Source organism: Anguilla anguilla, chromosome 10 (assembly GCF_013347855.1).
Source record: "Anguilla anguilla isolate fAngAng1 chromosome 10, fAngAng1.pri, whole genome shotgun sequence".
In the NCBI taxonomy this organism is placed as follows: Eukaryota; Metazoa; Chordata; class Actinopteri; order Anguilliformes; family Anguillidae; genus Anguilla; species Anguilla anguilla.
Genome location: NC_049210.1, coordinates 9,806,386 through 9,826,186, shown reverse-complemented (window position 1 = coordinate 9,826,186; position 19,801 = coordinate 9,806,386). Strand labels below are relative to the sequence as shown.

Below are 19,801 nucleotides of genomic sequence, written 5' to 3'. Positions count from 1 at the left end.
ATTTGCCTTTCTCCATTTCATCCCTTGTTGTGAATAAGTAGTTCATATTTTCATTTGCTGCTCCATGATGTTGAAAGTGCATTTTGAAATGTGAGTATGAAATTAATTACACTGTTTGTGTAATTGACCTCTGGCACCAAAATAACTTTGGTCTCTCATACATGCTATGATAGTGTTCGAAGTAACGTTTTTTCCCCCACATTTAGTGGGTCTGGAATGCAAAGCATGTGTGCTAATACATGTTGGCACACACTGAATCCAACCTGTTTACTTTTGTGGGCAGTGTGAGGTCTGGAATGTTTTCATAATGACATCAATACCAATCACAGCAGCCATTCCCATAATGCTAGTGGTGTACATATGTGTGTTTGTGTACGCTTGCAGGTGAAATGGCACAAATCAAGCAAGGAGGATTTTGCTTTCCTTGTGCCTAGTGAGCCTTAGAGTTTTGGTGTACGCAGGAATTACATTAATGTTAAGTCTGTTACTGACTGGTATACATTCTTATTTATGTCCATGTGTTGGTCCACTGGTTTGGACATACTTGTCGAATAATACAAGTGACTACAGAGATGGAAGACCTCCATCGTTGATTTTATGGAGTTGCAGAGATTGCAATCTACATATTTGTAAATGAGCAAAAAGCTTATGTATGGGTGTGTGTCACTAAATACAGCTATATTTTCATATAAATAATGGAGAATGAAAACGCCCTAATATATGTTACAATTTGATTCAAATGTTGTATTGAACAAAATTTAATTCCAAAAAGAAAAAGAAAACAGATGGTGCAAATTAGTACAAATGTCCACTGACTGTCACCTCACAACAGGCAACGAACAGATCTCATTAGTCGGCCATTTCAACAGGTGACAAGTGGTTTTCATGCGTTTAATATCTAAAATGTTACGAGTCAAAAAATGTTCACAATATTCATACGCTGCCAAGCAACAGGGTGGCGAGGTGTCCAAACGCACTGAGTTCTGTTGCTAATAGCTGAATTATTAATATTAACACAGGCAAAAATAATTTTGTTTAATACTATATTGTCCGTGGTTCACCAAAGAATGTAAAACATTGTCATATTGAAAACAAATAAGAAAGCGTTGTACATCACATCACCTGTCCTGCAGGTATTCGGATATTGGAATCTTCTGCAAAAAAATTCGAACACCGAAAATACAGTGAACAGAGCTTGCTGTAAACTTTACTCAATGCAATAAAATGTATTTACACATGAAAAATTGTGCATACTCTTGCAGACAGCGTGGTTTTAAACTAGCTATATCTAAACATAAACGAGGCGTTTCGGGAAACGTTGGGCTTCTTTTAGGAATGTGCAGGCACTGTGTTTATTGACGTTCCAGTTAATTGTGTACGTACTCCGTTACCCATAAGTCTGTGCGTCCGGCGACTCAACACTGCCATATTGTAGGAAATCCGTTTGTGGTCTGGTGGATTAGCGAGTTTAATCCGCGAGAACACTGAGGGAGACCAGAAGACATAGCTGACTAGCTAGCTAGCGAGGTAGAAGGGGGGAAAATATAAAACACGGACCCGAAAGCTGCAATTCTTGAAGTATAAAGCGGAAACGAAATATTGTGCCATTTACATAAGATTCTGTCTTGGAAAAAGTGCAAAATCTAGTTTGCAAAATCTTTTTTTTAAATTCCCGGGCTCTGTTTATTTTAGTTTGTTGACTTGGTTAGCAAGATAGCTAATTTGTGACAGATCCTGAGAACAGCTGGACACCCAACGGAGTCAGAGACTGGAACTAATTAGTTAGCAACCTATCTAACTACGTTGCATATAAAATAATTTCGGTGATAAAGCGGGCTCCCCCTTTCCCCTTCCCCTCCTGGGTTTTGCCTTCTAACCTAGCTAGCTAGCAGGAACTCCCATTTTGGGCTGTCCTGCCTTGCTGGTTTTGAATTCGGGGGTCGCTAGCTAGCTAGGTAGCTAGTTAGCAAGATTAAGAAAGTCGTCTCTTCGCTAGCAAACGGCACAGAGGAATTAATCACATTTTAAATCCTGAGGTGAGACGAGGTGAAACGAAGATGTCAGGGAAAGACCAGAATAAACAGTCCACCACCGAGCGGCTTATTAAAGGTAAGAACTAAGATTATTTTTGTATGTCAGTCTAATGCGAGACCGCCCATAACGTTAGGTACAGCGAACTAATCTTGGGTAGTTAACGTTAGTTAGCTACGCTTCGACTTTGCTTAACCGCAGCAATTGCAATTGTTTTGCAAGCTAACAAGTTAAATGAATGGAACTGATCAATAAAAAAACTTGCCTACTTTTAGCGATAACGTTGGTCTGAACGAGTTAGAGATTGTCACTCCCGTACCATTGTTGGCTAACCTCTCCTTAATTTTTTAATGCAATCATTTGACAGGTAACATAATCTTGAATAACCAGCTAACGTTAGATAACATCGTTCATTTCGTCATTAATTTTGTCGATAGTTTTCTATATGCATATGCATCGGCTACACAAGTTGTACATTAGACTACCTATTTAGATGCAGCATTATTTGGTGTATCCGCTAACCAGGTAGCTCTTGATGATGCATATACCGTTAACGCTACCTTGCTGTAGATAGCTAGCTAAGTTAATATGCCTTTTTTTCTGCCTTGCATTTTGGTAGTTTAAGTAAGCCGCGTTAAATGTTGGTCAGCTGCTTATTTTTCTTGTGTTAGTTTAATTGTTACCACCCTTAGTAATGCTTTTTAGCCTCCGTAGCTAATTGAGTCTGACAACCTATTTGTAATGTGTGCTTGGCTTGTACAAATCTCGATTGCCCATGCCATCTCATACCCATGCCATTTACACCTTGATGAAATGCCGTTCAAAAAGTCAATTCGACATTTGTCTTGTCACTGGTAACTTAACGCTATTGATAGCGGCTCAAGTAGCTAGCGATAACTGACAGCTACATTACCTAAATATTCTTGGAATCGTCTGTCTGTTTTCAGATGGATCAGTTGTCTAGCTAGCTTACTTTCACTCGTGTTGTGATTCACAGCCACCACAGTTCCAGTAGCTAGTTTTTTTTACTGCAAGGCAGCAAAATTAGTTTGTGGGATTAAACATTTGCATAGTGTATGCATGGTGAAAGGCTTAGATTGCATTCACTCAATCCCAGAGAATGGGATACTTTATGAAATACAGGAGCCTGTGTGACTGACTGAGCTATAACATGGAGTATGAACTGTAGCTAAACCTGTGGGCAAAAAAAAAAAAAAAAATGTTAAGAATTGCATGTAGTTTCCTTGACCTTATGTTTCATTATGGCACCTGTATTTGATCCCCATTCCTCAGTGGTGTATGAGAATTGCAGGATCCTTCTCACAGACCCGTGTCTCTGCTCTGAGCTCGACTGTGACTGGAGGGAATTTTGTTGGCATGTGCAGGTTGACACCCTTGGCTCTTGACCAGCAGAGGCGAGCCAGGAGAATTTCTGTTTCCTCTGGTGTTTGCAAACTCTCCCTGTGGCTGCGGGGAGAGCGGGAGCCTGCTGAGCTCTGTGGCTGTTCACATGCATGGTGTGGAGCGGAGAACCTTCTGCAGTGAAACATATGTGATCCTCACGCAACTGTTACTATTTCCCTCTCAGTTTGTATCACTGCCAGAGTGCGTTGCCCCTGTCGGTCTGAAAGACACAACCGTTTTTGGCCTGGCAGCAAGACCCCCTCTCTCTTCAGTGCCCCTCTGAAAGCATGTGCTCACATTTGGTTTGCATTAAAGTTCCCATGCTTATGTCCCAGGGCCTCAGATTGACTTCTGGGGAAAGTCCCTGGTCCTGGGGTGTTCACGCGTCCCTGGGAGACGCTGGTTTGACACGATCCCTGAGTCAGAGTAGAGCCGGATTCACGCGAGGCTGTAATTGGATCATTAGTTACAGCAGCGAGCAGGGAGGAGCGGCAGCGTCGGGGGCGTGCGTTCGCGGGGTCAGCTTGTACGAGCGCATCTGGCTGCGCTCAGGTCTTGCGCCCTCACAGAGCCCTTAGGGGGGGGAGACCGTGCCGCCAGCCGAGGGCTTTTCATCGCGCTGTTGGCCACGCCCCCAGGGAGTCGCCTCCAGCCAGACTCCGGCCTCCTCCGAAGATCTCCTGCTGCTCGAGGAGTCACTTGCGCTCTAATGAATAATTAATTGTGCAAATAAGCACGGCTGAGTAATTGAATGGAGAGTCTTTCCTCGGCGTGCGTCCCGGATCAGTCCTGCTTAGAGCAAGCTGCCATGCTGCTTCTGAGGAGAGAGGTATTTAAAGGTGGTGCTGAGCAGCGGGAGTCGCATCAGGGCTCCAGGAGTGGAGCACGGCAGGATCTGGGGAGGGGGGGAGGAGGAGGAGCAGACAGCTGCAGCACTTTGCAGAAACACACCCTCTTCATGTTGGCTGTTCCCAGATCATGCCGTGCTGTTGTGCTGTTGGCGGTTCCCTGCTCAGTTTTTTCTACCGCCCTCTCTCCCCACGCAGACCTGACTCTGCTGGGTGTTTGCCTACTATTACAGACCGTTCCTCTTTAGTTATGAGCTCATAGAACAAGATGTCCGATCTGTCAGATAAACAGTGGCCTGGTTGTTACTGTCATGTTGGCATATGAAGGAACATCTCATTAACCTGAGTGGAGGCAGGCAATGTAAAGTGCAGGTGTAGCAGTACCATGATGGTCCAGGAAAGTGTTACACCTTGCTGTACTTTTTCATCATCCCAGGCGGCCTTCACCTGCGGGCTGGGGCTGAATCCAGGGGGGCAGGCTGAGACGGTGGTCTCTCCTGTGTTATGTCTGAGCTGACTCATCCCCCCCGGTTGACTCGTGACTGTGGAGCGATGCAGTTCTTTGTCGGCCGGGCAGTGCACAACACAAACAGGGTCCGGTGATGTGCACAAATTTGCTTCATTTTTATGTTGTGGTCTCTATAGCAACACTTGTTTGGAGGGCTCGTGTAAAAGGGGCATAGAACGACACTGCTGGGTTCTTGTGACCATTAGCTAGCTGTTCTGGCACCCTGACCTGCCTCGTCATGTGGATTGCCCTGAAGCAGGGATCGCTTGCATACTGGTGGCTGCGCTGCTGTCAACAAGTGCAGGGCAGATATTTGTATTTTGGGCTTGAGGAGAGCTTGAAGTACTGTTGATGTAGGCAACAAAACAAACTGGTTGGGAAGGAGATAGGAGGAAGATAAAGACAGGGGTCAGTGAGCTCCTCCGCAGGAGGACATGGGCACTTGAGATGGCCCTGACCTGGTCCGAATTGAAATTTGTACCAGAGAGAGGCGCCATTCCATCTTGCCATGGCTGGAGGTGCCTTTTCTGAATCAGCCTTTCCTCAAGTAGCATTCTGGACTCATTTGTTGCTGTTTACCCTTTAAGACACCGCTGGGCCTTGGAAGCTGTGCCGTCAGTGCATTGGTGAATTGTAAAAAGCTGCATTGCCTCCAACTGAATGCGACGCTGGCCAAACAGAAGTTAGAGGACAGCGTGTCCGTTTCATGGAGAACTGGCGCCTGATATATCTGCCTTGGGTGATCTGTGACGTTTAGTTACAAGAAACGTTAAACGTGCAATGAAAACTGTGGTCCACCTTCACACGTCTGTAAAGGAAGCTGATGTAATGTCTGAACAGATTTTAAGAAGACACTCGAGTCCAATGGCCCCACTTAGCTTTTTGGGTCGAGAGGACTGCTTTCTAACTGAGCTTCAATGCGACATTGTGGCTTTTTGTCAGTTCCGGTCAACAAGTGCAAACACACAGAAGATGGTGTTGTGTTTCCACTTTGTAGCAGCCCAAAGGAGCGCTCTTAAAGCCCCCCCCCCCGCCCCCGATAACACAGGGCCAAGTCAGCCTTGTGAAGTGGCTTTGATAATTGTCTCCTGCGTGCCATGATGGACCCCTGTGCGAGGTTAGTGTGGTAAGGCCACGGGGCGTTCAGTCAGTGCCAGGATACTGTGACTTTGTCAGGGGCCTCGGTGATGTTTGTGTGTTTCCGAGAAACGTTCAGCACGGAGAAGCAAGCCCCATCAGCGATGTGCAAACCGTGCTGTCTGTCACACTCCTACAGCTTTTAGTGTTGGCAGCCAAAAAGCACGAATTGAGAGTAGCCTACAGATTCTTTCAATGTGTCTCTGCTTCTGAAAAGCTGTTTTTGGATGGCAGTTTCTTGCGATGAATAAGTTTGTTTATATAAAAAAAGGAAAACTAAAAATTTTGTACAAATCCGCATTTTATGATTTTGCTCTCACTTTCACTTAATGTCATTTTGAGCAATGATTACAGTCTTGGTCGAGAACACACAAGTTCACAACCTTGACGCTGGAGAAGAACCACTGTTAATGACCTCTGTCACTGGTCAGCAGGTGTGAACAGACAGGCGTCACTTTAGATTTGGGTTGACGGTCATTTTCTTTGGGGAAAGTATCTGTAGATCTTAAAGCGGGCCAGCTGCATCTGTTTAGTGTAAACTATGCACTTTGGTTTTTATGAAATGTTGGCAACCTGACTGGAGAAGAAATGACTGGATATTCGAGCTGCAGTGACAGTTGCGACTTGTGAAAGTTTTAGCTTCCGTTAATCCGTTAATCCTGAAATCTGATCCAGTGTATGTTTCCTCTAATGTCCATATGGTATGTTTGCTTTTCAGATTAAAATGAAATAATCCTTGGCATTTTTAACCCTTCCGTTTCATCTGCAAATGCAGTTTTGTGTATCATCCACACTCTGGCATGACTGAGTCACCATAGATTGATCAAGACCTTTATGTGTACATCATCACAAGGATGTTGAATCAACATGCACAGCAGAGAAGGAGTGAGGTACAAGCTAAGAGTTTGTAGTTAATCCTCATTAAAATGAGATTATTTTCAGCAACTGTCTGCTACTGTGATTTGATCTGATGTTGATACAAGAGGTTCTGCTGCCCTGTGGGCTGAAGGCATCACTGGAGGTTTGAGGGGAGTCAGCAAAACCGAGCTGACAGTTGGTACATTTGATACAATAAACACATGCATGCATACCCACCGAGACGTAGCTCAAATGGCATTTACCCCTCAAGTGGTGGCTATGTCCGTATGAGATCTGATATTGGCTGAGAGGTACAACTGCTGTACGTAGTTTCCTTTGGCAGAGTTGCCTTTACATGTGGAGTTTTAAATGTCTCAGGTGGGTTTGGTTTTTGGCTCTCTCTTTCTGACCTTGATGTTATTAGCCATATGCTCTCTAGGTCTGGTAGACATTTTCAAATGAAATAAACATAATGGAGCTGAATATTGTTTTCTGAAAGATTGGCAGGCTGGAGGCAAGTGGTGATGTAAGCCTTGAAGAGCTCCTTGTGTCATCTTCCATTATTTAAATCGATCATATTGGTTTGTGGTCTGCAGAAGATGGTTTGACACCAGCTATGGATTAGGCCTTATTGTGTAAGAACATGTGTTTCTGGCTTGTGTTATTTCAGTCCCATAGTGCCCTTTGTTGTTCACTTCTGTCTGTCTGTTGGGCAGAAAGAAGAAAAGGCTGCGTTTGCACGAGGACCCCTCTTTATTGTGGTTGCGTGTCAGTGTCTCCTTTAACTAAACATATTTTAGCATGAAATGGGGATTAGTAGGCATAGCGTGAGGCTTGTGTGAGAGCAGTGAAATTGGCGCGGTGAATGACAGATTTTCTTGCGTGATGGGTCAGAGGAGAAGCCCTGCTGCTCCCCAAAATGTCACCCCAATTCCAGCACCACCCTGCACCTCACGGGGGGTAGGATTTGGTTCCGGGAATGAAAGACAGAGTAATCTTGGTGGCGAAAGCTGGGACTTCTTAGGATGAGTTAAGAGAAATAAGTAAGAGACTATGTGCCTTTCGGGAATGCTTTGCAAAAACGGGCAAAGGACACTCCCAACTGCTGTATCTCGACCAGGCGACCGCGTCTAGATGAGCACCAGGGACCCAAGAGAGAAACTCTTAGACGGCCCTGTTTATGGAGATAGTGTCCAGAGGAAAGAGCTCTGTCTTTGTCAGAAGAGTGAGGAGACATTGCCTGGCTAAATCAGCAGGCTAACGCGGCGCTGTCGAGGGGAGATTACTTGTTGTGGTTGTCGAGCGGCCGCCCCGTTTCCCTGACGCCGCCTCGCCTGTGGCCTTAATAAGTTCATTTACATTCACGGCCACTCTTGGGAGGGAGAATGCGAACAGGAAATGACGGCCTCTAAAAGGAGGGGGAAAAAAGTTTCTGTCTGTTGTCCGACACATAAATAGAACGCCTTTGTTCTAGAGCGGCACGGTTTGGAGGCTGAATTTGAGGCCATTAGAAGGGCGAGGTTGTCTGTTAGCGCTCTGTGTGTAGCCTACCCGCTTGTACTAATGTTTGTCTTCAGCATCACCTACGGACATGGTACAGCTCCCTTCACTAGACATGGCACAGCCTCTCTGTAGATAACATCAGGTGTCGGCCTCATCCAGGCTTATTTCTGAAGCATTTGTTTGTTTTAAGAAGCAGTGGAAGAAAGATTCTGATTTTTTTTAGGCCTTTGTGGAAGTGTTTTTTTTTATTTAGATGGGCTCCCCAGTAACAGTGAGTTTCCCCAGTTTCCCCACATGCAGGCCCACTTTGCCTCCTTGCTTTTGGCCTTGACTTGAGAGTGCTGATCATACGGGAGAGGCGTAGGCCTCTGAAAGTGTCCACAGTCATTTCAGGAGGGGTTTAGGAGCATTTTCAGATGGCCATGCCCATGAGGGCCTGGAGATCTAGTGAGAGGTAAAGAAGCTGTGGGCCTGCTGGCCTTCTTTCGGCATGGGAGGCCCAGGGCGTTCCCGGACTCTGGGGCAGTACGGGCGGCAGCGAGCTCTGCAGTCATCGCCTCATGCTCATGACCGCAAGCGCAGCGCGGAGACGACGTCCGCCGAGCGCCGGATATTAGTCAGGGACAAATATTTAGCCTCATCATAACCGGCATAGTCTGCTTCTGTTTCATTTGCAGAACCCACCAGAAATGTCTTTTGAAAGGTCCAAGTATATGTGTTACAGATAGTGTGTGCTGTCAGTCTATTAATAGGAATACAAATACTAGGCAGCCTAGGTGTTGGACATCTGTAGATGATTAATCTGGATCTATAGGAAATGCAGGATGTTGAGAATTGAACCAGTTCAGAGTCCTTTCTGAAGGGGACACCAGTGCCAGGAAGGATCTGACCTGATTTTGTCTAATTAGATGGCTGTTCTAATTTTTTATTTTTATTTGAGAATGACTCCTAACATCATGTTTAATGCATTTTTGATTTGCCTGTTTTAGTTTGCTCGCTAAATGTTGAGTACTAATTAGTTTACCACATAAAGACAAACTTTTGTCTAATTTATGAACTCTAGGTATTTTATGTTCTGTTGTGATTGTGTTAAGTGTTCATAAGGACAGCATTGTTCTACACAGTGGTACAATTACACTTATAAATAATTAAGGAGTGTGATTGATTTTTAATATGACTTTGTGATACTCTTATGGATACTAATAAGGAATTTCCTTTGTCATGTGTAATCCCTGTAAAATGACTTACTTGCATTTTCTAGCATTGAGGAAACCATGTGTCTCCATATAAATAAATGTACTTTCTGGAAAAACAATGTGTTACTATAGAGAACTGGGCAAAAATATAGGGTAAATAGTGATAGAAAGTGTTCAGGGGCGTGTTGGGCTGTTTGAAATGTTTTATGTGTCTGTCGGTCTGTTTCAAAAGCTGCTGTGGCGTCAAAACTAGGCTTTGGGAGCGAGGGTGAGAAGCAGTAAATTTACACTTCTGTGTGTGTGAGTGAGAGTGTGTGTGTGTGTGTGTGTGTGCGTGTGAGAGAGTATGTGTGCGTGTGTTTGTGTGTGAGAGAGAGAGTGTGTGTGTGTGTGAGAGAGCATATGTGTGCGTGTGTGTGTGTGAAAGAGAGTGAGAGAGAGACAGAGACAGAGAGAGGAATACTTGATTGTCCAGTGCTCTGAACCGCCATTGATTGGTGTAATCTGGTCCAGAGTTCATCCGATGACGTAGCCCTTGGAAACAGCACAGGAAAATCAAGATCAGTGTTTATCATAATACAGTAAACCTGCCAAGTGACCTATGCCTGATAGTCACACATACGGGTGACGTGCGCCTTCTCTACAGTCCCTTATTTGACACTGTTTAAAAATCCCCCCCTGCATGTTGTGCGGTAGAGTTGCTGTATAAGAGAAATGGCGCTGTATTTGGCACAGGCTCAGTGTCCTTGTGCAATGTACATGTGCACTTGTGAGCACATGGCCAGTGTTTGTAATAATCGGGGTCTTTCAGTCTGAAAAATAACTGCAAGCAATTAACTGTCCGCAAAGAGCTGGGCTGGAAAAACTGTTTCTGCTTTCTCATCCAGACCAAAACAGGAGTGTGCGTGTGTGTGTCTGCGTGCTTGCGTGTGTGTGTCTGTGTGCTTGCGTGTGTGTGTCTGCGTGCGTGCACGAGGGTGAGTAAGTCCCTGCGTGTGTCTGCGTGTGTCTGTGTGTGTATGTGAGAGAGTGAGAGTGACTGAGCGAGCCAGCCGCACGTGGCTCCCGCTGCACCATGTGACGCGACGGAGGCCCACAAAGAGCTCCCATTCTGGCTAATTATCTAATTGGAGTGAGTGATCTCGTGGGTGATTAGAGCGCTTTGGGAGCGAGCGTGTAATGACACGCTGCACAGCCCTCCCCTCTCTCTGTGCGCCTGCTGCTCGCTCGCTCCTCACTGCGGGGGACGCGAACCCGGGGCTCCCCCGTGTCCCCCCCCCCCCCGGGGGCCGCAGCCCGGTCCAGCTGACCCCCACGCTCCTGGGCCTGAGTGTCCAGGGCCCCCTTTTCTGTTTATAGAAATGACCAGTGGGCCTTCTGTGAAACAAGGGGCAGTTGGGTTCATACAGATTGCCTTAGCTCCATGTTACCGCTCAGCGTGAGAGATGAGCTCATATAGCTGTTTGTGTTTTAACTGCATCGTTCAGTTTATTCCACATTAGTCCGTTTCGCTGACTGACCACAGGCAAACCTGTCACATCAGATTGCGTAGTGCTTCCTTCTGAATTGTTTTACTGTGTGTATATCTGTGTGTGTGTGCGTGTATGTGTGCGTGTGTGTGTGGGTGCGGTGTGCGTGTGTATGTGTACATGCCTGTGTATGTGTACGTGCGTGTGTATGTCTGTGCGTGCGTGCGTGGGCGTGTGTTTGTGCATGGCTGCTTGGGGCATTTGTTGCATGTGTCTAATGGCCTCCTGTGTTAAAGCTCAGCTCTGTAGCTCTGTCTGTAGCTCCTTCCCCCGCCCTACGCGCTGTGCTGTCTGTAAACACGCGGCCCTACGCTGCTGCAGGGAGAGCTGGGAAGGTTCCCGGGCGCGCTATAGGCCAGCTTCCCGCAGAGTGTCGCTCGCTGACGCCAGGCCGAGCGACGGTGATGCAGTCGCACGGCGTGTCATCTGGCAGGGGCTGATGCATCAGTCACAGGACATGCCCTCTGGCCCACTGCGTCCCGATGTGTCAAACGCGATGCTGATCCTGCCCCCAGGGCCGGCGACCGGCTCATCTGTGCCTGAGCCCCGCCCCCATCCTGGCTGACGGCTCTTCCGCTGGTTTTCTCGCTTTTGCGAGAGCTGAAGGCGGGTGTGACCGACACCGCCGCTCTACTTCACGCTGTGTCCCGTGCACTGAGCCCCACGCACTGAGCCCCACGCACTGAGCCCGTCTTCTCTGTTCAAGCCCGACGAGCTCTGGTTGATGCGTCTGGGCGTGCAAACTCGCGCGCATGAATTCATGCATCGGCGCGTGTCTGTGCGCGCTTGTGTTAGCTAGGGAACCTCTGCTCGGTGGAATCCTCACTGGGGGCTGTCCCGCTATGTCCACCCTCTGTTTAGGCCTCAGGCAGGCCTGGGGGCGGGGCTTGCACGCTCCAGAATTCCTTAATATTAATGAGCTCGTCAGCACACACACGAACATGCATCGTATGAGCAATTCAATCGTGAATAAGATTGATGCCCGCGGTCTGAAGCAGGAAGAGAGAGAGGCCAAGGCACAGCAATCGCAGTGCAGTCACTTCAGCTTTTGTCAGAGCAGAGTCTGCGTTTGGCGTCAGGTGATCTGATGGCAGACCTGAGTGTCTCTGTGTATGGCTGCAGTCTTCCACCCAGTCCAGTGTGCAGAAGGCAGGCTGCTCTTGGAGAAGCTGCTACCCATTTTCTTTCTTTGTTAGTCAGACACATTGCACAAACATGTCCTTGGGCTGTTTCATTAGTGAAATATGTCATTTCCGCTGCTGCCTGTTTGCTTAGCAGAGGCTTTTATCTGGTGCAGCTAACATAGCTCACATTGTTTAAGCATCCATCCATCCATCCGGGCTGCCGGGCTGCAGGGTGCTCACCGGAGTGAAAGGTGTCCTTTTCTCAAGCAGCCCCCGTCAGCCTATTGGTCACAGCTTTTGTGCTGTGTTAGTTGCACATTATGCCTACAAGATGGGAAACCAATACAAGGAGAGGCATATTTTTGAACATGAACTTTCGAGATGGCTTTAAAGGTCTACATACCGTACACTTTTATCATCTGGGGGTTGACGTATGTGGTATGCAATCTTATGTCATAACAAGCGTATCTAAAAATAGATGTGTAGTGTACCTAAAAATAGATACAATAGCTTTGTCATGCCATGCATGCGTATTTGCATAGCACATGTCAAACCGTGTTTATAATAATTTTGTTTGAATAAAATTAAGTCATACAATTTGGAGAAATGTGACTAAAAGGAATTTTGATTCTGATGGATAATTTACAATAAAATGCTAATAAAAACTGAAAAGTACTTTTTTGGACCTTTTTAGAGAGGGACCTAAGATGCGCATAGTTTTAGCTTTATCCTGTCAAGATGCTGGAACTCCCAGAATGCGTGCGTGGAAAAAGGAAAAGGTAAAACTAACTTAACTGGCTAAGCCTTTTATACCAATGTCAGGACTGCAGGTTATTTGACAAAAACACTAGACAGTCCTCTTATGAAGAGGCCAGTCCCATCTCTTTTTATTCACTGTATTCCTTCCGGAGGAAATGACACGTTCCGTTCGCACCAAGGAACCAGTGATGAAACAAAAGTGCCGTGTCCGTCAACTAAGAGCACAGCTACAACCTGTATGACCCACCGACTTCCAAGTGTTGTGTTTGAGGCCGTGATGTAAGCTGTGTCCATTGTTCTTTGGGCTTTAGGTCCAGCCAGATTGTATTATGTAACATCCGAATAAAAGACACAGAATGCAAAAACAATGGCAGTTTAATGAATGACAGCATGTTGAGACTGGGGACGTGACGCGTGCGTCAGCGTGGTGTTTTACTCTAAAGCAGAGGCGTCAAACTTCAGCCCGCGGGGTCTGCTGGGATTCCTGTTTTCCTTCCAATCAGCAGCCAATTAAGGCCTTGAGAACACAGCGTCTGGACGCTCTGGCCGATCAGTGACTTAAATGAATCACCCGTGCCGAAACGCACAGAACACCAGCAGACGCTGCGGCCCTCCAGGACTGGAGTTTGAGCCCCTCCTCTGGAGAGATGTGGGTCAAAGGGTTTCTGCGGTTGATAATGGTTATACAGATCAGATCTGTTTGGGCCAGGTTCCCAGAACTGGACTCCCCGAGTTCATGACCTGCAGTCGCCGTCTTCGCTCCGCGGGCTTAGTGTTGCACAAGCGCGCGCTGTTCCCGGAAGGCTGATCCCCGATCAGTTACGGGAAGAGCGAGTCATTCTCCGCGGGGCCCGGGAAGAGAGCCGGCGCGCGGGCGCTCACATCTGGACTCCTCTGGAACAGCTGCAGGGCCGAGCCCGGCCGAAGCCCCGCCCACACGCGACCTCCGCCGCCGGGGGAGGGCTCGGGGTGAAATCGCCCCCGGCGACGGTTCCCCCCCGACACTGCCGGGGCAGAGCCGTTGGGGCGCCCGCACCCGATCTCCGTCCGTGCCGCGGGACCCGGGAGAGCTCCTGGGCACCGGGCGGGGCCCGGGCCTTAAATAAACAGCCCCTGAGCCTGGAATCCCGGGCTAATAGGGGCTTTGCCTAATCTCCCCTTCTTAGCGCTCATACACAGCTTACAGACCTTTTCGCGGCCTGGCTCGTAGGCCCAGGGAACGCTTACCGTTTATTTATACCGCGCTCGTCAGAGCGTAGCAGCTTGTCCCGATCAGCGGCCGGCCCAGCGGGAGAGCTGCCCGAGCCAGCCGGGGGCGGGCCAGGTGTGTGCCAGTAACCCATATCCCCTCCCCCCCACGGGGCCCAGACTCCTCCCACTGCCAGCTGGCAGGACACCCACAGGAAGTCAGAGGCTGAACTAACAAACGCTGCCTTATGGCAGCGCAGTGGGATTTAGCTGAATGGGCTCTCACTCAGTCTGAAATAGATTACAGCCGCCTTCCACACGGCCGTGCCTCTCGCTCGTTGAATTTCCGAGCACGCAGCTCCCCCAAGGAAACGGCAGTGCCTTTGTTTTGCCACTAGATGGCGCAGTCATAGCCTTTTCAGCATCGTCATAGCCTCCCCACTGCGAGGGTCCAGTTAACCCTTGGGCTGCTTTACCACATGGCACTAATCCGTTGAATACATTCACTCAGTGCTTTATGTAAAGATGCTTCACTTTAGCTGAGAGATGACTGAGTGTGGGACAAAGAGGAGTCAAAGCCCCGCCCCCTCACTCACCCCCCCTCCAATCAAAGCAGCAGACAGCCCAGATCCGAGCCCTGTCCCTGTCTGCTCCTCCGCTTTGCCCTCGGAGGAGACGGGGTCTCGGCGGGCGAGCGCGCCATCCCCTCCCTGGATCTCAGCCGCTGGCCAGGCGTCAAAGAGGGGACGCCCGGGGGTCCGGGGCCCCCGCCGGGCTCTTAGATCAGGGGCCCGCGCCGGGGATCGCAGACGAGGAGGGGACCCCCTCCCCCCATCAAAGGGGCGCTCTGCGGTTAGCGTGACGGCCGGCCCTGACCCGCCGCTCCGATCGCGCGTCCTGGCGCTGCGGCGCTGCGGCGGTCTCCGTGAGCTCCGCTGGCACGCAGGCGGCGGGCGTGCTCTCAGACGGGCTCGCGTGCGCCGAGACCAGAGGACCGCAGGACGACCGCATCCTCAGCCAGGCATCTGCCTTCAATAGAGATAACCGCTGTTCTGTCTTAGTAAATGGCGGCTCGTTATGAATGTTAAAAACTGTCAGGGCTAACCGCTGAAGCACTCACTCTGCACAAGTGCTTGTGTGGAGTTCTGCTCTGAACTGAAGAAGAGCTGCTTGATTTGTGTCGTGTTCCTCCTGAGATTGCACTTGAGTAGTTGAGACACATGCACACACACACACACACACACACACACACGCACACACGCACACACAAACACGCACATGTTGCACTCCTCTCCTGAATCTGCTTGAAAATAGGATATCTGTAGTTAAAGTGCACTCGTGTGAAGTGAGGTCATTTCATTGGCTGATTTTTTCACTGGGCGGGACCCTGAGGGACGACTGCCGTTTGTTAGTGTGCTGTAATGTGTTGGCGGGTGTAATGACTGAGGGTGTGTCTGTGTCTGTGTCTATGTGTGTGTGTGTGTGTCTGTGTCTGTGTCTGTGTCTATGTGTGTGTGTGCGCTCAGGCCCAGTGCTGCTCGGCCCCTGGGGCTGTTCTGGCAGCCGTCCCCCCGCTGGAATACGCAGCGAATGTTTCTCTGTGCGTGAGGGTAATTGGAACCGTTTGTTGCCGTGTCTGGGGAATCCTTGGATTTTACTGGGAATCTGAAAGCATGCAAACCCCCGCCCCCCCCCTCCTTCTCTCTCTCTCTCTCTCTCTCTCTCTCTCTCACTCACACACTCCCTCTCTCTTTCCCCCTCTCAATCTCTCTCCCCTACTTTCTCTTTCTCTGACCTCTGGCTGGTTAGCGGGATTTAGCTTCATTGAATTAGCAGCATATAAAAGAGCGGGTCGTAGTAATGACGCTGAAATGGAGATTTGTAGCCGGATCAGCAGGCAGTCCCAGCTGCGGTGCCTTTTTTAAAGCTCTCGCTGAATAGCGTGTGCGCGCTGTGTCACTGATCACGCTGACCGCGTTCCGCAGCCGGGCGTGAGTTCTCACCTTACCGCTAACTTCAGGGCCCTGAGGCTGCGGCGGGTTTTCCTTTGAGCGCAACCGCGCTCGCTCTCACTGTGCGCCGCCCCCTCAGAATCAGACCGGAGCATTGATCATGTCCTTATATGGCCGCTGCTTGGAATTCTGCGCAGCCGGGCCAGTGTAGCCGGTGAGTGGGCCAGCAGTGTCGCAGGCCGGTTTGGGAGTCGGGCCGGCTCGCTGCTCGCCCCTCCCCCTCTCCGCAGTGCGTGCCCCTCCGTCTCTCCTGCGTGCCCCTCCCCCTCTCCGCAGTGCGTGCGTGAGTACCAGGCTGCCGGGGCGACGGTGGCGCAGCGGCGCCTGCTTGTGCATGGAGGGGGCATCGCCTCCTCGGTCTGGCATTCTGAGCAGGCTGGAGAGAACGGGTGTGCGGAGCGGGGAGGTGTGTGTGCGTGTGTGTGTGTGTGTTCGTCCGTGCGTGCGTATGCGTATGTGTATGCCTACCTGTGTCTGTGCCTGTGTGTAGACCCTGGGAGATTTGCTAGATGCTGAAATGCACCTAACGTTGTTGGTATGCTGTTTTGACAGGGTGCGGTCTGCGTTTGTGCGGTTAGTATTAGTGTGGTCTGTAATGGTGCGGTCTGCGTTTGTGCGGTCAGTATTAGTGTGGTCTGTAATGGTGAGGTCTGTGTTTGTGCGGTCAGGAATAGCGCAGCCTGCGTGTGTGCGGTACTGGCGGGGCCGGGTCAGGAGAGGACAGCCGGCGCCTGATTGTGAGGCTGCGGGGGTCCGGTGTCGCTGCGATGTCAGGGCAGCCGTGGGAGTATGAAACGGCGAGCGCATGCAAATGGCCGTCCTCTGGCACAGCATATTCCGCCCACACCGGCTGCACAGCCGAGTCCTCATTCAGAAATTCACTTTACAACGCTGCCCACTCCTGCCCCATCCTGCCCTGGCCTGCCTTGGCCTGCATCAGCCTGCCTCCTCAAGCACCTCACATGCCCCCTCTGAGTGAACAAAGTGCTTAAGCTGCCATAGCTGTACTCAGCAGAGCTCTCAAGTCCAGGACACCTTTTACACCCCGCACACACACACACACAGAAACACACACCCACACACACACATTGTAGTCTAGCACAGCACAGATAAAATGCAACTTGTACAGCCACCCTATGATTCATGTTGAGACGCCGCTTGTAGACTTGGTGAGAATTAGAGGCAAGGTGCAATGCGGTGATAAGAGAGAGGTGTGCGAGCTGTGCTTGTTTGACCCCCCGTGTGTGTGCAGGGTCCCCTCTAAGCCCCCCCCCCCCCTCCTGCAGCGTGTGCAGGGTCCCCTCTAACGCTCCCCCCCCCCCCCCTCTCTCCCACAGCGGTGCCCTTCCCGCCCCACCAGCGCCTCTCCATGAAGGAGCTGTTCGAGGACGGCAAGCCCAAGCCGGAGGTGCTCAAGAGCCACCTGGTGAAGGAGGGCCGGCTGGAGGAGGAGGTGGCGCTGCGCATCATCAACGACGGAGCCAACATCCTGCGCCAGGAGAAGTGCATGCTGGAGGTGGAGGCACCAATCACAGGTAGCGTGCGCCGGTCACATGTGCTGAACCCGCCAATCGGACGCACCCTTCAGAAAAATCATAGGCACTGCATGCATCAGTCACAGTAACTCAGTCAATAACAGGGGCCACATACACAAGTCACAGGCACTATATTTATCAGTTAGAGGCGCTGCATGCTGCTGCTATAACTATAATTATGGCTGATTTACATGCCAGTCATCAATATTTTGTGTGCTTTTCACAGGTACGGCATGTTCCATCAATCATGTGCTCTGTATGAGTCAGTCACAGCCTCCATAATTTTAGTGTATAGAGTGTTCTGCCATTAAAACTATCTTGCATTTAATAGCTTTTAATCTGATCAATTTTAAAGGATCTCAGCTCTAACATCTGAATTTTTCCTTCAAAACCTGTCGAAGGGAAAACCAGCCAAGATCACTTAAACACAAAGAATAATGCAGAAAAGTCAACTGCATGATGCATTGGTGCATGATGCACGGTGACCGTTTCGGTGTTTGTAAATTGAGTGACTGTCTCGACGACCAATGAATAGAAAGCAGGTGACACAGAAATAGTACCATAAAGAGGCAGACTTTCTTTTCACCTGCTTCACAGTGGATTTCCTCCTGATATCTGGCCTGTGTCTTTTAGGATTGCTCTATGGGTACTTTGGGCTGCCATTGACAGGGAGCAGGGTCATCAGGTTTGAAGGTTTATTCAGATGCTGTTCAGAAGCTGATCGGTTGAGCACGCAGATGAAACCGCAGACTTGGTGTGCCGTCATCCTGGTTCCAGACTTGCAGCAGAGAGTCTGGCCTTGTTCTGCGGTCGAATGTGGAAAGCCTCTGTGCGGTTTTCCCTCGGGGGTGACGTCAGGCAGGCAAAGACGGTCGCTCGTCTGCGAGGTTGACCGCGACCCGCTCCTTCCACACCACAGCAGACCGGCAGACCGTGTCCAGCGCCAGACCAGCAGAAGCCGCTGCACGCCGCATTACGGCCAGGGCAGCCCGCTTTTTTTAAACGTTCTGGAGAGACGAGACGGGCGACGAGGGGACGTCTGCGGGGTGAACCGCCTGCGCCTTTTCGCCCGCCGGCCTCCCGGTCCTCCTCGCCGGAGCGCGAGGCTAATGGCTCCCGCCGCCTCTGACCGCGGTGATTCAGAGTTTCTGATGAGAAGTGCCCCTCTCTCCCGTCCGCTCGGAAACCGGGGAGCCGTAATGGAGCACCTGAGCGACACGGCGTGGGAGCCGTAATTAAGACATCTGTTTGCAATGAAAGGGCCGGTGAGTCAGCCGCGGTGAATCAGGCTGAAGGGCAGCGGCGCTTTCACAAGTGCGATTGGGCATGCTGAGAGAGAAAGAGAAAGGTGTAGAGACAGGGATGGAGAGAGAGAGCGAGAGAAAGAGAGAGAGAGAGACATTGGTATCTCAAAAGTTGGTTCCCTGCCGCAGGGAACTCTGAGGAGAAGCAATAAAAATGCTCAGTTCTTTCTCTCTGGTATATGAGAGACAAATGTCATGCCTTTAAATAGTTGCTAGCATTCCTCCATTTATAATGTCACAAAATTTCACAAGTCTGACCAAAGCCAGATTTAAACGCATTCCTGTGACTTCTCAGAAATAGTTCACTAAATATCCAAATATTAATCGAATAGCTTGAGGTAGTAACTTCAGGAAGTGTTTTGACTGTATAATCTCATTTTAATTGCTACCAGCAATTACAAATGTGCTACTACTTCTACTAATACTACTACTACTGTCATATATTTTAAGGCCATTAAGCAATGAAGAGTAGGCAGTCTTGAGTACTGAGTAAAGAAAGATTTGATTTCACTGAAACTCAATTGCAAAAGCAAACACAAATAAAAACACCTGCTATCTTTGGCCTGACTTGCACTGTAATAGTTTAAGCCACTCTTGTCGTTCTCATCCTGCAGTAGCGCTGTGCTCGTATCTGTGGTCCGATGGGTCACAGGTGTGACGGGGGCGGGGCTGTGCGGTGTTCCTCTCTCTGATTGGCTGCTCTGAGACCCCGTTTGCCCCCGGCCCCGCGGCTTAGCGCCCGTCTCTGGGCACGCTTGTTTACGTCTCCTGACAGCAGCTATTCCTGCGTGCGTTCACTCCGCTGGCAGAGTCACGGGAGCACGGTGGCACCGACTCAAACTCCGCTGAAACTGGTTCACAGCTA

General features: G+C 49.6%; 1 protein-coding gene across 5 annotated transcripts in view; it reads left to right on the top strand.

The window, feature by feature from the left end:
- The first annotated feature begins 1,435 nt into the window (after positions 1-1,435).
- LOC118237282 (serine/threonine-protein phosphatase 2B catalytic subunit gamma isoform-like) overlaps positions 1,436-19,801 on the top strand; it is a 43,819-nt gene continuing 25,453 nt past the window's right edge. For all 5 annotated transcript variants that reach the window (XM_035435835.1, XM_035435834.1, XM_035435833.1 and 2 more), the window contains exons 1-2: positions 1,436-2,109; positions 17,435-17,632. In XM_035435835.1, coding sequence (XP_035291726.1) covers positions 2,058-2,109; positions 17,435-17,632 — 250 coding nt within the window. In that variant the 5' untranslated portion in view covers positions 1,436-2,057. The remainder of the gene's footprint in view (positions 2,110-17,434; positions 17,633-19,801) is intronic.